Source organism: Ornithorhynchus anatinus, chromosome 18 (assembly GCF_004115215.2).
Source record: "Ornithorhynchus anatinus isolate Pmale09 chromosome 18, mOrnAna1.pri.v4, whole genome shotgun sequence".
Lineage (NCBI taxonomy): Eukaryota > Metazoa > Chordata > Mammalia > Monotremata > Ornithorhynchidae > Ornithorhynchus > Ornithorhynchus anatinus.
The window spans coordinates 3212586-3226755 of record NC_041745.1 but is presented as its reverse complement, the minus strand read 5'-3'; the positions used below and the strand labels follow the sequence as shown (position 1 = coordinate 3226755).

The 14170-nt window shown below is 57.4% G+C and overlaps 1 protein-coding gene across 2 annotated transcripts in view; it reads left to right on the top strand.

The window, feature by feature from the left end:
* Positions 1-2024: 2024 nt before the first annotated feature.
* The window catches only part of RNF220 (ring finger protein 220), a 165533-nt gene continuing 153387 nt past the window's right edge, over positions 2025-14170 (top strand). Inside the window, exons 1-2 of one of the 2 annotated variants that reach the window (XM_029046458.2) lie at positions 2025-2190; positions 6963-7704. In XM_029046458.2, coding sequence (XP_028902291.1) covers positions 7080-7704 — 625 coding nt within the window. In that variant the 5' untranslated portion in view covers positions 2025-2190; positions 6963-7079. The remainder of the gene's footprint in view (positions 2191-6962; positions 7705-14170) is intronic. The other variant, XM_029046459.2, reaches the window with a different exon arrangement.

The window sequence follows — 14170 nt, the reverse complement described above, 5'->3', positions numbered from 1 at the left end:
TCTCCTTACACGGGGTGAAGATGGAGGGACAGAGGTTAAACGAGGGAAACATTAACTTCAGTCCAGAACTTTCTACCTGTCGGATCAGCAGCGCTGCCTTTTCCGGTGCCGCCTCCGTGATCCAGGAATCCGTGTGACTCTTTATGTTGGTGCTGAGCTGGGGAGGCTAAGAAATCTCCAGCGACGATTAGGAAGCAGGCAAGTTTCACTCCTGGTTTATTTGTATCACTGGATACACCATTGGCTGACTGGATTTCTACACTGTTGACATTAATCGCTCTCATTTTTCCACGGATACATCCCCCCCTTCCCCCTCCCCCCTCCCCGCAAAAAAGTCCGAGTAAATTAAGCTTGTGGACGTCTTCATACACCTTTTTTGTTTCCCGGTTAACCGGTAAGGTGCGTTTCTGTTGCAGATTGGATCAGAAATCCCTCCCAGCACCTGGCAATTTGGATTGGTGGGGCACATTTCCCCCAGATCCTTCCACACGGACCACTAATATCGGGGTGAATGAAGTCTCCGATGTCAATCCCAGGCTGAAGGAAAGGCCATTCCCGGAGCTTTAGTTCGGTTTGTGTGGAAAACTTCCACTCGCTCGTAGCCTGATATCTGTTAGGCGGAGCCTAACTTCTTTCAGGCCCCGGGCCCGGGGAATTGTATTCCATCGCATGGTTAATGGATACAGTTATTGATCCATTCTTCTATGCACAGAACACACACATGCACCTAGGGGTGTGTGTGTGTGTGATAGAGTCACAGTTTCCCAGGAATGGCAGTGTAAACAGGCACATACGCCATCTTGGTTGCTGATTTCAGGAAGCTTGTTGATCTGCAATAAAGTATAGTGTGAAACTCCTAACAGACTCTGACCCTAAAAATAATCATAAAAGCCCTATCTTCAAGTGGCAAAGAACTCTGGGATTTTTCCGACCGCCGGATCCACGGCAGCGGCGCTCCGAAGGGCCCGACTTCTTGGTTAAATAAAACGGGGAAAACCCATTTTTAAAGTACCCAATTAAAAATGCAGAGACGCACACAATCGGAAAAAAAAAACGTACAACGCTTAAATCCGATCTAAGGAGTCGTTGCTACGAAGGCACAGGAAAATGACGAAGAATCGCAGTCGTGTGTCTTTAGAGGGCTTCATACACAACTCGCCCTGCCCCTCCACGCCGCTCTTCCTGGAGAGAAGTCTGAATCCCTCCGTTTTCCCAAGGAAAATCCTAAGGAATCAGCAAGTGAAATCACAGTACCAGGTGAGTGAGGGCCAGGCTGGGCTAAAAGGCCAGGGGAAGGAACCCCCCCAGGTCCTGCTTCTGGGGGGCGCTTATAAGGTGACCGGCAACCCCATCGTGATTTACCCCGTGAACGGATCGTGTGGTTTTTTGGACTCCCAAGTGACAGCCACGAAGCCTGGTCCCCCCGGGACCACGTCTCCCCATCGCTCGCCACGTCACGGGGGTCGGGGTGGGCCCGGGAGGCCTTAATTTCCTAATTACTCGTGCTCCCGGCCCGGGCAAAGAAGATCCTCGACCGGGGCCAAAGAGGATCCGGGCGGCTCCCGGCGTGGAGGGGAAAAAAAAACCACGCGAGGAAGGGGAGGGGAAAGGGAAGCTTGACCAGAAACGGACTCCAAGAGGGGGGGACAAGGGCCGCCCGCTGGGGCCAGTCGGGCCTTCTGCCTTCGATGCGGGGCGGTGGCGACGGGGAAGACAAAAAGCCGGGACAAAAAAAGGGCCACATTTGGGGAGGCTTGGCCCAGCTGGTCACTTTGAGTGGAGGAGAGTGGAGGGGAGTGGAGGGGGGTGGGGGAACCCAACAAATGCAAAAAGCCTTGGCACTGACCAGCAGGTTGGAGCTCGGGAATGCCCCCCGGCCCCTGGACTTCATTTCCCAGGCTCCCTTAGTGGCCTAATATATTCAGTGTTCAGAGGGCCTTGTGCATGTGTGTGTGTGTGTGTGAGTGTGAGTGAGTGTGTGTGCTGCTAGGAGTCCCTGGGCGAGTGGAGGCTCATTCACTGATTAGAGCGAGCACTGAGAGGCAGCACTGCGCCTTTTCTCCCACCGGCAGAGCCTCTTGGTCCGTACATGCAATCCCCGGCAGCCGGCGAACACGCTCCGTGGGCGACCTCCACCACCAGCCCGCTGGCCCAGCCCCCCGGAAAGGGCCTGCGCCAGGAGTTCCCACCGTAAGTCGGGCCCACCGGCCGGGGGTTGGGTATCTGGGCGTTGGGGGTGTCTGTGTGCCCGCACGCATTTGTGTGCCTGCATCCGCGTGTGCCTGCATCCGCGTGCCTGCATGCATCCGCGCATCTGTGTGCATGCATCTGTGTGTACACGCGGGAGGGGAGGTGCCCGGGGGTGGGTGGGTTTGGAAAAGGAGGGTGGGGGGGTCGCGTTGGTCTCCCGCCTTTGCACCGCATCCCATCCCGGCGCGGACGGCGCAGCAGCCGGGATCCGCGCCTCTCTCCAAACTTTTCCTCCTCCAAGTTTCCACCCCCCGTCCCCACCCCGCTCCTGGATGATTGATTGATGTATGTATGTATTTGGGGAGGGGGACACACACACGCGCAACCTGGGAGGAGGGGGAGGCACCGTTTCTCCGGCTTTTCGGGTGACTCGATGGTTTCGTTCGGGCCGGAGGAGTCGAGGTGGGGGTCGGCGACCACCCCAAGCGACCCGCAGCTGCAAAGCAATGCAAAAGCGGGTTGGGGGCGACGGACGGGCCCGCACCCGGCAGCAGGGGAGGCTGCGGGCGAAGGGAGGCAGGTGCCGGGCTTTGGAGGTCGGGGAGGCCGCTGCCCCTTTGGGGGTGACCTCTGCGAGAGGAGGGGTCCCCCCCCCCAAGGACCGGCCGGACGCCACGACCCCCTCCCCGCCGCCTGCAAAGTGAAGTTTGGCCAAGGACCGGTCCTTGGAAGTTTTGGCAGCCCCTCGACTGTCCGGGGTCCACCGGGGGGTGGGGGGTCAAGCGGGCCCTGCCCTCCCGCCCCGGGACTGGCACCGAAATGGGCAGTGGAGGTGCAAAATAGGGGGGCACCCCCGACCTGCCGAGTGGCACCCCGGCAGGGGAAGACCTGGGAAGGGGGGGATGGATGGATGATGCCAGGCGGGCACCACGGCCGGGACGGGCACTGCCCGGGCCGCCGACACCTGTGCCCGGCCGGGGTGGGGATCCGTTGCACAACGTTACGGGCAGCATTTTTGCCTCCCCCCCCGACCCTTCGGAGGAAGCGTCGCTTTGGGAGAAAATTAGGGGTGCGTGCCCCCTCCCCGGGACTGGCCTCCGCTTTGTGCATTTTCCTTTTATTTAATTGCTTTTAGCGGTCGTGGGAGTGTTGTTATTTCGCGCCTCCTACATTTAGGTCCCGGCCGGTCCTGGGGGCAAGTTGGATCCTCGGGCCGAACCGGATTCCCCCTCACCGGGAATTCCTGGGAATTCCTTTTCCAGCGAACCCCTGGAAAACCAACCCCCCCCCCCTTCCCGCTGGAGAGGGCGAAAGCTCCCGACCCCCTTTCCCATTGTTCTCCGCCCTTCGACGGTCCCCTTCGTTTTCTTTGCGAAGTTTATTTGAATTTTAATTTGGGGGTTGGTTTTTTATTTTTTTTTTGGCAGAGGGGCGGGGGAGGGGAGGCAGCCCCTTTGATTTCTTCCATTATTTTCATTCCCGCTCTTTGGAAACGGTTCAGGGCCCACAAAAATGTCACCTGTTGTAATCGGCGAAGAAGGGCCTGGGTGCACGCTCATTGCAAGGAGGGGAGGGGGGCTCGGCCGTGCAGAGCTCGTTTGCAGATTTCTTTGTGGGTGGGGGGCTGCAGGCCGGGACTCCGTGTCCAGCTCGGACGCCCGAGTCCCTCCTGCGGCCCGGGGACGCGGGATTCCCCTCCTTCCCCGACCCGCGCCCACCCATTTATCTTGATTTCGGCGGGTTTAACCATGCAAAGAGCGATCCCAGTAATTATACAATTATCTCGCCGATTTGTCCTCGCCTTAACGGCCGGGGGGGGGGGGGGTGGGTGGAAAAATGCAGGCCGAAAGACCCCCACCGCCCCGGTGATTTCTCCAAAACGACCCACCTCAGTAAATACTCAGCTAAGCGTGCGTGCAACGTCCCCGCACATTATCCCTCTTTTTAGATCTATTTTGCGAATCGGTCCTAAAGTCGAAGCTCCTCCGGCCCCTTTATTTAGCCCCGTGGATTGATTCCCCCTCCCCTCCTCGTTTGGTTAATTCAACAAAGACTTTTTGCAATCTGTTCGGAGTTTGTCTGATGCCGGGGAAAAGTAGCCGATGATTTATTTGGCTGCTTTTCGATTTCTGTCTCCAGCCCTTCTTTCTCCTCCTTTCAACGGGGATGTCAGCTGTTATTACTTCCTATTGATCTCTTTGCAAAGTGAGAAGTGAACTAAAATTAATGTCAATTCCACTGCTCGGATCAATAGCTGGAGTTATTTTAATCTGGATTTGCACGAGGTGCTAAATTAAAAAAAATCAGCATAGAGGCAGAAAAGTAACAGTTACTTACTTTCCCTCCGCTCAGTCCTTTACAGTCACCCAAATGTTCCATCAGGCTGATTAGCTCGCAATCCATATTTTTTTAATTAAGAGGGTCAGTTAGTTTTCTTATTTTGGGTTCTGTATTTAAACCCATGACATTTTGACATTGGGAGTATATTAACTATAGATTTTCATAATGACTGTGGTCTCCTCCAGCCCCGTCTCTACACGGCGCTAATGTGGAGAGGAGGAAGAAAAAGGAGGGGGAAAAACCAAACCAAACCAAACCAAAAATAAAACAGACCGACTCCCAACAAAACCAAAAATTGGGAAAAAATTTGGCCGGGGCCGATCTCTCTGATTTATCCTCCGGGTAATGAAGTTTGCAAACGAATAAGGAGATCTCAGGGATTCGCAAGAGTCTGTGGCACCGTCCTCTCCCGCAGCCGGATTACTAATTTATGAAACACATTTAGCGTAATGAGGTGATGGAGGAAGTAAAAATAGAAAGCGAAAGGTGGTGCTTTTCTGGAAAACATTCCCTCCCCCCTCCTCCCCTCCTCCCCCAAACGTTTTCGACGGTGGGTCGCCTCTCCCACCGAAAGTAGCCGCTCGCTGGGGTTTTATTGACAGGCGAGGGCTATTTATTCGTGGGCAGGGGAGACCTGATCCGAAACCTCAGAGCGGCCCTGGACTCACTTGCAGGATTTCCACGGCGGGTGGACCGTCGTCCGGCTGGAAGTCGGCGCGTCGGATTCCCAGATTCCGCCTCCACGGCCTGCCCTTGGCAGGGCCCCCTCTCCCCCGCCCCTCCCCGCTCTGAGGTAACTTTGACAGAAAAGTTATTTAAAATTTGGAAGAGAGAAAAATCCGTTAACGCGAGATACATAATCTGGTAATTTAGCAATGATGTCCATCAGGATGGATGCCAAATGAGGAAGCCGGCTGATGGGGTCCACTCATCTCCACAATTAATAACAGTCGTTGAAGCTTCTGCTACAGGATGAGAGGAGGAAATGTTCTCATTGCACTACATTAAAGCCGGTGACGGGGGCTTACACGGTTTAGTAGCTGGGTTCCGTCCGTCGGCTCTCGAAACGCCTCGAGGACGATCTCCTGGAAGTTTTGATTTGAGATGAGGGAGGGACTCCTTGGGAATTAAAGCACCTTTTTTCCCCCCTCTCTCTCTTTTTTTTTTTAAATAAAAAATTTTAAAAAGTGCTTTTCTGGAGGTGCGTGCGGATGTCCGGGCTCGTGGAAGATATATTTTCCAAGCACTCCTATCCCAGTCAGCCCTCCTTTTTGTCTAAACGTTGCGTCCTGTTGCTCGACACGCACTCTGACTCTGTTTAAAAATCAACGAAAGAGAATCAGGGCTGGGAGAAATCTGCGGGCTGAGCTGAAAGGAGGAGAGGAAGGAACATCTTTTAACTCTCCGTGTCTTTTGGGGGGCTCGGTCGGTTGAGGGGGGGGAGGCGGGGGGGACGTACTCCGGCCAGACATCAGCTCTGAGCGGACCGAGGGACGCACCTAAATAAGTCGGAAATTTTGTTAACATTTTGCTCCAAATGTTAATGGCAGATTCAAGTCAGTTTACAAATCTACTTAAGAGCGAGTGCATTAGTAACTAAAATTACCGATCTATTCTCCGCTGCCCCTGGTTGACAAGCACTTCCAGAGATCATATGCCAAAGGCACCCATTATGATTTTAAATATTGTCGGAGACGCCACGCTCTTTATTGATGAAGTCTTTGTTCCTTTTTCAGAAAGGGGAGAAAGAAAGCCTGGATGTAAGGAGAGGGACGTGCCAGTGTCTAGCAATAAAAATAATATTTTGCCCTTATTTCCTGAGGGAGCAAAGTCCTTGATAAAGTATGAAGGTGTGTGTTTATGTTCCTCCGCGTCTGTGCTTGTGTAACGAGGGGGCGAACTGTTGCAGTACGATCCGGGCCGCCAAAGCGTGATGAGGGAAAGCGGGGGAATGAGTGGAACCGGCATCTGGCCACAGCTTCCCGACCCACCCCGGGTGGCTGGCTGAAAAGTGGGCCTTCCTTGAGATCGGGACCCCCGCACCCCCTCCCCCCAACCCGGCGAGTAGGGAAGGCCATGGGCTCTCCGCCGGCCCCCAGGGTCTTGCGTTGGGAGTTTTCGTGTTTGGTTTCTTCCTTCCCCCGGCTCGGGCTCATCTCACCCGTAACGTGTTGGGGGACCTAAATCGGCTTCGCGTACATCGGAGTAAGTTGTCTATTGATTTTTTTTTTTTCTTTTCCCCTGAACGGGAACCGTCGGGTGCGGTAGCCCCGTGGTTCCTGAGACCTGTAGGCGTCCGTTGTCTGGGCACCTGAGGGGGCGGGGGGATGGCCGAGGGCGGGATGGGGGGATGTGTGTCCCACCTGCCGCTGCCCCCATCACCACCCGCCTGATTCCCGCCCCTCTTGTCTTCCTCCCCGATGTCCCCGCAGGTCTCGGAAGGGTACGATGCCTCAGTGATCTCCCCCGTCCCGATCCCAGGTGCTGCTCCGCCTCCCTCCGGGGCCCCCGCTTCCCTGTGTGACGCCTGCCGCGGAAAGAGACCCCCGATGGACTTACACCGGGCAGCCTTCAAGATGGAGAACTCGTCCTATCTCCCCAACCCGCTGGCCTCCCCGGCCCTGATGGTCCTGGCGTCCACCGCGGAGGCCAGCCGGGACGCCTCCATCCCCTGCCAGCAGCCCCGACCCTTCGGGGTCCCTGTCTCGGTGGACAAGGACGTGCACATCCCGTTCACCAACGGCTCCTACACCTTCGCCTCCATGTACCATCGGCAGGGCGGGGTGCCGGGCACCTTCGCCAACCGCGACTTCCCCCCTTCCCTGCTGCACCTCCACCCCCAGTTCGCGCCCCCGAACCTGGACTGCACCCCCATCAGCATGCTGAACCACAGCGGGGTCGGGGCCTTCCGCCCCTTCGCCTCCCCCGAGGACCGGGAGACCTACCAGTCGGCCTTCACGCCGGCCAAGAGGCTGAAGACCTGCCACGACCCCGAGTCGCCCCACCTGCGCTTCTCAGACGCCGAAGGCAAGGAGTACGAGTTCGGGACCCAGTTGCCCTCCGGCTCCCCCGGCTCCCTCAAGGTCGACGACACGGGCAAGAAGCTCTTTGCCGTCTCCGGCCTCATTTCCGACCGGGAGGCCTCCTCCAGCCCCGAGGACAGGAATGACAGATGTGAGTGTACCGCGTCGGGCCTCCTCTCCCCACTCTGGGCCGGGGCGGGGGTCGGGGGGGTACATGGGGGTGGAGGGGGTGGCTCGCTCGCTGACCCCTGGCCGAGGGGTGGGACGGGGCCAGCCCGTTTCTCGGCCGGCACCCTGAGGCACGTGGGTGGCACGAAAGGGAAGTCTGGTTCCGTGTCACTTCGGGGCGAGGCCAGCTTTGTCCAGGGGAGGCCACGGGTGGGCTCTTGCCCAAGTCGGCTGCCTGGCGTTGGGCAGAAGTCGGGGGGCGTGGGCGTCCGTGGCCTGGGGAAGCTACCCCCGGGGCCTCTGCCGCCCTTGCCAGGTTCCTCTGGCCGGAAGGGTGTGGCCCGCCCCGTTCCCACGGCGTCTGCCACAGCGGGGCTCACTTCCCGCCTGCGACCCGGTCTCTGTCTCAGGCCGGGACAGAGGTACCTTCTGCCGGTGACCGCTGGTGATTCCGCCAAGCCCGGGCCGCGAGAGGGGGGTGGTGGCCGGGAACGGGCGGACAGATGGATGGAAAGCGCACAAGTGGTCACGGCGTGTTGCCTCGGCCCACTTCTCGGAGTGGACCCGGCTGCAGTGCTCCCGTCTCCTAAGCCTTAGACGACTCCCCCTCCGCCCCCCTTTCCCTTTTGAAGGTCAGCCATTTCCTCCTGTCGGCCCCTAAAGTGGCATGTGGGGTTTAGGTGGCGTTAACCTCGGGTGGGACGGGTGACCCTGAGTCCCGTGACCCTCTTCCCCCCACCCCTCTCCCCCTTCCCGGAATAAAATTCCCCTTAGGGAGCCAGGGGGCGTCGGTGGCTTGAGCCACTTTCCGTAAAGCCCGGGGACAATTTATGAACCCGGGCTTGCCTCCCCCGCCCCCCCCATCTGTCCCTTTGTTCGCGCATCCCTCTTCATTTTGTTTTCGCCAGAAAGATCCCTGCCACCGCCTTCCCTCCGCTCTCCCGTCGGTTTCTCTCGCCTCGTCCCCGCGCCGCTCTCAACGCGAACGCTGTTTTTCCTCCTCTCTTTACGATGCCGAGGAGAGTAATAGAGACGTAGCGGCCCCTCTCCCCTGTCGACACCGCTTCCTCAGGCTGTCTCCTTGAATTAGGCACTGTGTTAACTTTGCTGCGCTCAAAGGCATCTATCTAGACCCAGGGTACCTTTTCAATAAAAGTCACCATAAAATCAACCTGCCTTGTAAACCCATCGCTTTTGGGTTTTGAAATATGCGGCTAGGGTGTCTCCTCGCCCCGGACTCTCCGCTCAGGGCTCGAGGCTGCGCTCTCTCTCTTTCTCTCGGAGTCTCTGCCTGGGTCTCTGCCTCTCTCTCCTAATTCCCCACCCCAGTTTTGTCCCCTGGGTCTCCTTGAAGGGTCTGTTTTGGGGACCCTTTGCCGTTTGGGTGTGGCAGGTGGAAGGAGGAAGGGAGCGGGCCGGGTGCTCAGTATGGCCGGGGAGGAGGGAATCGACCCTAACTGGGACTGGGCTGGGCTGATGAACTCTAAGCGCATGAGGCCCTTCAGCTTGGAAACCAACCCGCTCCTCCTCACCCCCCCAACACACACCCATCCACCCACCTCTGCCGTCTCCCCGAGGGGAAGACCGAGTGAGAGACACCCTCTCACCCTGGCCGGACGAATCCGGCCGTTCCCGGTTTTTCAGCCTCCTTGGCCCCAATCCCCCTCCCTGGGTGGACCCCTAACCAGGGGCGTCCTTCCCCTGCCTCCTGAGACGCGGTCCTTCGAGTCTCCCCGTCTCCTTCCCGGAGACAGATCCCGCGCGGAGGGCCACGCCTGGATGGCAGCAGAAATTAAAATGACGCCGTTCTCCGAGGTGACGAGATAATCTGACCTTCAAGAGAGGGGGATGCAGATCGCAGTGGAAGGGAGATGGTTTTGTTTGTCACTTTAGGACTGGGAGATCGGATGGGTTATTTTCTTGTGATGGTTTCCTGGGTTTTAGAGGGATCTCATTTGCAGCTTCTCCTTCCCTGTCTCTGTAGGACACTCTTTGGGGGTGGGGGGGCCCTCCCGGTGGTGGGAGGGTCTCCCCCCATTTGCATGAGCCTTGGGGAAAGAGGACTGCCGTTCGGGACCCAGGTGGTCCCAAGCGGCCGCGTCAGCACGTGACCTCCCCTCAGGAGGGGCCCTGAGCTCGGTCGGCGGGGGCAGCGGGGGTGGCGGTGTGTTTTATGGGTCGTTTTCCCCCAGCCGGAAAAGAACCGGGCCAGGGACAGGCGGCGTGACAATATGGCTTGCGGCGGCTTCTCCGGCCTGTCATCTTCCGACGTGTAGAGGACTATTTATGGGCTGTTTTATGTAAATACATATTTAAGGGCCGTTAGAAAACCTGATTATTCCCTCTAGATGCCCCGCGGAACCTTGTCGAAATCAGTAATATCGCTCCGATAATCAAGGAGCCAGAGCGGGGAGGGTGGAGATGTGCAGGAGGAGGGGGTTGCAGAAGTGGCCTCCGGCGTCCCCGCACTCTTTCCGGATCGGCTGAACCGGGCCCCTGGATTTTCCCAAAGTTTTCTGAGAAGCTGGAGCTCCTTCACTCTATCTCCCGGGCTGATTCAGCGTCATGGCACGGAGATGAAAAATGAAAAAATTCATTTTTCAAACGTGGAACTCAGATTTTTTTTAAAAAACATGTCCTTTTCTGTAATTGAGCAGATTAAATATATATATATATATATTAACCCCTCCCTCCCCCCAAGGCAGTTAGCCTGAGATTTCACATTAGGAGTTTCAGCTCGGAGTGAAGTTTTATGACGGAGTTTCAGGCCCCCGAAAAATAAGTTTTATAACGGAAACACTGGCGGAGTCTTTAGGGTTGCAGTCACCACCACGGTGCTTGCATGCTGTGTCCATATGCAGATCAACCCGTCTGGGACGTTGTTGGTCCGCGCAACGCGCGCGCGCATGGCGTGTTCTCGTCTGAGCGGTTTGCTGAGCCCGTGTGGGCTCTGGGTGGGAATTTGTGTGTGAAGTTTTATTTTTGTGCAGAAGGAGAGGGTTGTGGACTCCCTGGCTTGTGGATCCCCGTGGGAGGGGTCTCGCCCCGGGGTCTCCCCTGCTGCCCTGCCCTGGGGTCTAAGGTAGGCCTGGTCAGTGTCTATGGAGCCTCCTCAGGGCCTGGGTCAGGTGACGTCACTTCACGTGGACGCTGCCCAGGGAGAAGTCCTGGAGAGAGGGCAGAGCCCCCCCAACCTGGGGAAGACTGCGGGGTTGAGAAGGGGAACTTTTGTATCTGGAAGCCGGCCAGCCCGGCAGGCTGTTGAGGGTCGGGGACAGCTTCCCGGGGTGCTTGGGTGTCTGAGCTTCAGCCCCCCGAGGCCCTTTAAGTAAATATATCCCAGTGGACGTGTCTTTATATCAGGAGGGCCGACAGAAAGCAGTCAGCCACCCGGAGGTCAGTGTTCCTCGCGCTGGGATTCACTGTCTGCACCGTTGCTTCCCGTCGCATTCCCATCTGTTCCCACTGGATCCCTGCAGGCAGGCAGTCACTCTCACCCCCGGGGCCCGTCCCTTCCTGGGGTTCTCTGAGGAGGTCGGCCCGGTCCCCCTCCACTGGGTCAACGTGATCCTGAGTGCCGTATGTTCTGCAGAGGTCCTGCGGCCCCGTTCTCCTCTGTGCACCTCTCTCTCTCTCTCTGTCACAATCACATACGCGCACACATGTCGGGCCCCCATCTCAGAGTCTGGCTGGGCTATCCGCGTTGCCAGCCCCTGTGCCGGCGTCCTGTTGTCGAGGCAAAGAAAGCGCCCTGAGCAAGCACGCAGCCCCAGAACTGCAGCCCCACGGGCCCCTCTGCCCCGCTCGGCTCTTCCCAGTTGCCGAGGTTGAGAGGTGTAATAAGGCTTCTTCCTTCGTGTCCCCCGGCCCGGGTACGGCGTTGCGGGGATCGGCACAAGTGTGTTTGTGTTGATGTGAGTCCTGCATAATAATGACAAAAATAAATCAGCAGAGCACATGGCTCTTTTGGGGGGGGGGGCCGTCAGGAGGCTCAGCTGCCGGCTCTGCGGGCCGGGTCCCGTGTGGGGGCCACATGCCGCTCCTCAGTGGTGACCTGGGGGGCGGGGGCTAGGCCGGGATCACCCCCCGCCCAAGGAGAATTAATCCCCCTCGCTCGGCTTCTTCCTCCGCGGCAGGCCGAGCTGCCCCCAGCTGCCCGGAGACGGACACCGCAGGGAGAGGGGTCAGGAAATAGTGAAATAAAATAGGTCAAACGGCGACATCGCCGTCTGCTTGTGTTTTAAGAGAATGGGCGGCTCCCGGGGGGCCAGGAGGGAGAGATGCTGGAGATCGATAATATCCAGGGTGGCTTCAGAGAGAGATGGCCTGAATTTACTGGACTCTCGAATTTTATCTCATATGCATGTGTGTGCGCGCGTGTACATTTCCTTCCTCTCAGCGCTCACCTCTTTTTTTGGGTGTGTGACTGTGTTTGTGTGTGTGTGTGTGTGTGTGTGTGTATGTTTTCACCCAGCAGCCCCCCGGCTCTCTTTCAGGCTGTTTGGCTGGATTGTCTCATCGGGATAAAGCAGTGTTTGAACAGTTCGAGTGGGGCAGGGCCGGCTGGGAGCGGTCCCCGGTGGCCGCGGGGACATCTGGCTAGGCCTGGCGTGGGGGCTCTTCGCCGCCGCCGCTCGGTGTCTCTGCGGCTGGGCTGCGGGGCCGCCTCGTTCGGCCAGAATGCCTGATCACCATGGTGAGACAGGGAGCGCAGCCGAGCCACCCGCTCCCTCCTCCTCCTCCTCCTCCTCCTCTTCCTCCTCCTCTCTTTCCTCCTCCTCTTCCCTTTCGACTCCTTCTCCCTTTCCTCCTCTTCCTCTTTTTCCTCCCCTCCTCCTCCTTCTCCTCCTCCTTTTCCTCCCTTCCCTCCTCCCCCTCTAGGCCAATTGTCATGCAGAAGCGATCTGGGCTGCTGGCGTTTTCCTGCCACCACCGCTGGCCGCCGCCTGGCTCTCAGTAGAAGGGTGGCTTGTAATTGATCTTCCCCCCCCCCCCATCAGAGTGTGTGTGTGTGTGTGTGTGTGTGTGTGTGTGTGTTGGAGGCCAGGGACAGCAGGGGAGGAAGAGAGAGGTGGGGCCAATTTTCTCAGTTGAAGCATAACCCCCCGCCACCGGGGCGGCTTCCATGTGGTTTCCAAAGTGTTCGGAATTGCCAGCCTTCCTGGGCCAGATGGGCAAAGGTGGCTGTCAAACTCTAGCCGGGGTGACTGCCGAACCCCGGCCGCCTCGGGCCAAACAGGGGTGTCCCATAGTCCACTCTGTGGTGGGGTTGATGGGGACACGCATGCAAGCACACCCCCGGTGCCCCCAGAGTATACAGAATGTACTTCCACCAGCCTCATTCAGCTCCAAGCAGGATTTGTTCTTTATACAGGCAGGTTTTGTCCACTCTTCCGTGTGTGTGTGTGTGTGTGTGTGTGTGTGTGTGTGTTTTGGAATTCTCCAGACCCGCCAGGTCCTTCTGAGCCTTTCCGGCTCAGAGATTTCTTGCCTGAGTTTCCCAGGGCAGTCGAGGCATCACCGAGGAGCCGCTTTTGAGCTGTGTAGCCAGCCCACACCCGGCTCCTGGCGTCCGAGGCCCCGGGCCCAGTCCGTGCGGGGGCCGGGTGGTGGGGTGGGGAGCAGCTTCCAGGTCACTCGGGGCCCCGGGGTCAGGTATTTTGGGGGCCGCCGGGCGGTCAGTTGCCCCATGCACTCACGCCGAGTGCCTCTCTGGGTTTTTGTTGACATCAAAGGGGCACACATCCTCCCTCCAAAGAACAGGAGGTGTGTTTCTCCACAAACTTCAGCGGGCAGGGAAGAGGGAACCGAAAAGAGCCGGATTATATTTTTATACCAGGTTTTTTGGGTTTCTTTTAACTCTCTAATTGCTCCTTTAACTGTATGATTTAATTTTCAATCTGTGCTGGTCTGGCCTTCTCTGGGATGGGTGGGCCGAGGGGTGCATTTTAATGGAGGAGGAGGAGGATTTGATTTTTATAATAATAACAATAATAACAACAATAAAACATAGCTGGAAAGTAAAACCACACAAACTTGGAGAGGAACCTAGCCATTTTTCCTTCCAGCGGTTGATATTGTTTATGGTTGTTGTTTGCAGCAGTTCTTCCCGCCCGCTCTCCCCCCTCTCTTTCCAGCTTCTCACATCTCACCTCTACCTCTTCTCCCTGTTCCTTGGCCTCCTCAACATTCTTCAACCAGAAAGACAGATCTGAAGACTTGGAGAGACAATTTGGTCTTCGACAGCAGCTGAAACTCTTTAAAAAAAAAAATACCATTTGGGTGGTGGCATTTGTGGCGGAACACAAATGTGACATTTGTTGTTTGGGCCCCTGGGTGTGTCGTTCCCCCCCCACCCCCCCAAAGCTTATTTCTGAATGGAGACCAGGACTTTCTTGACCCATCCCTCCTCACGCCCCTCTGCCTCTGAAGCCCCCGGGACGGTTTGT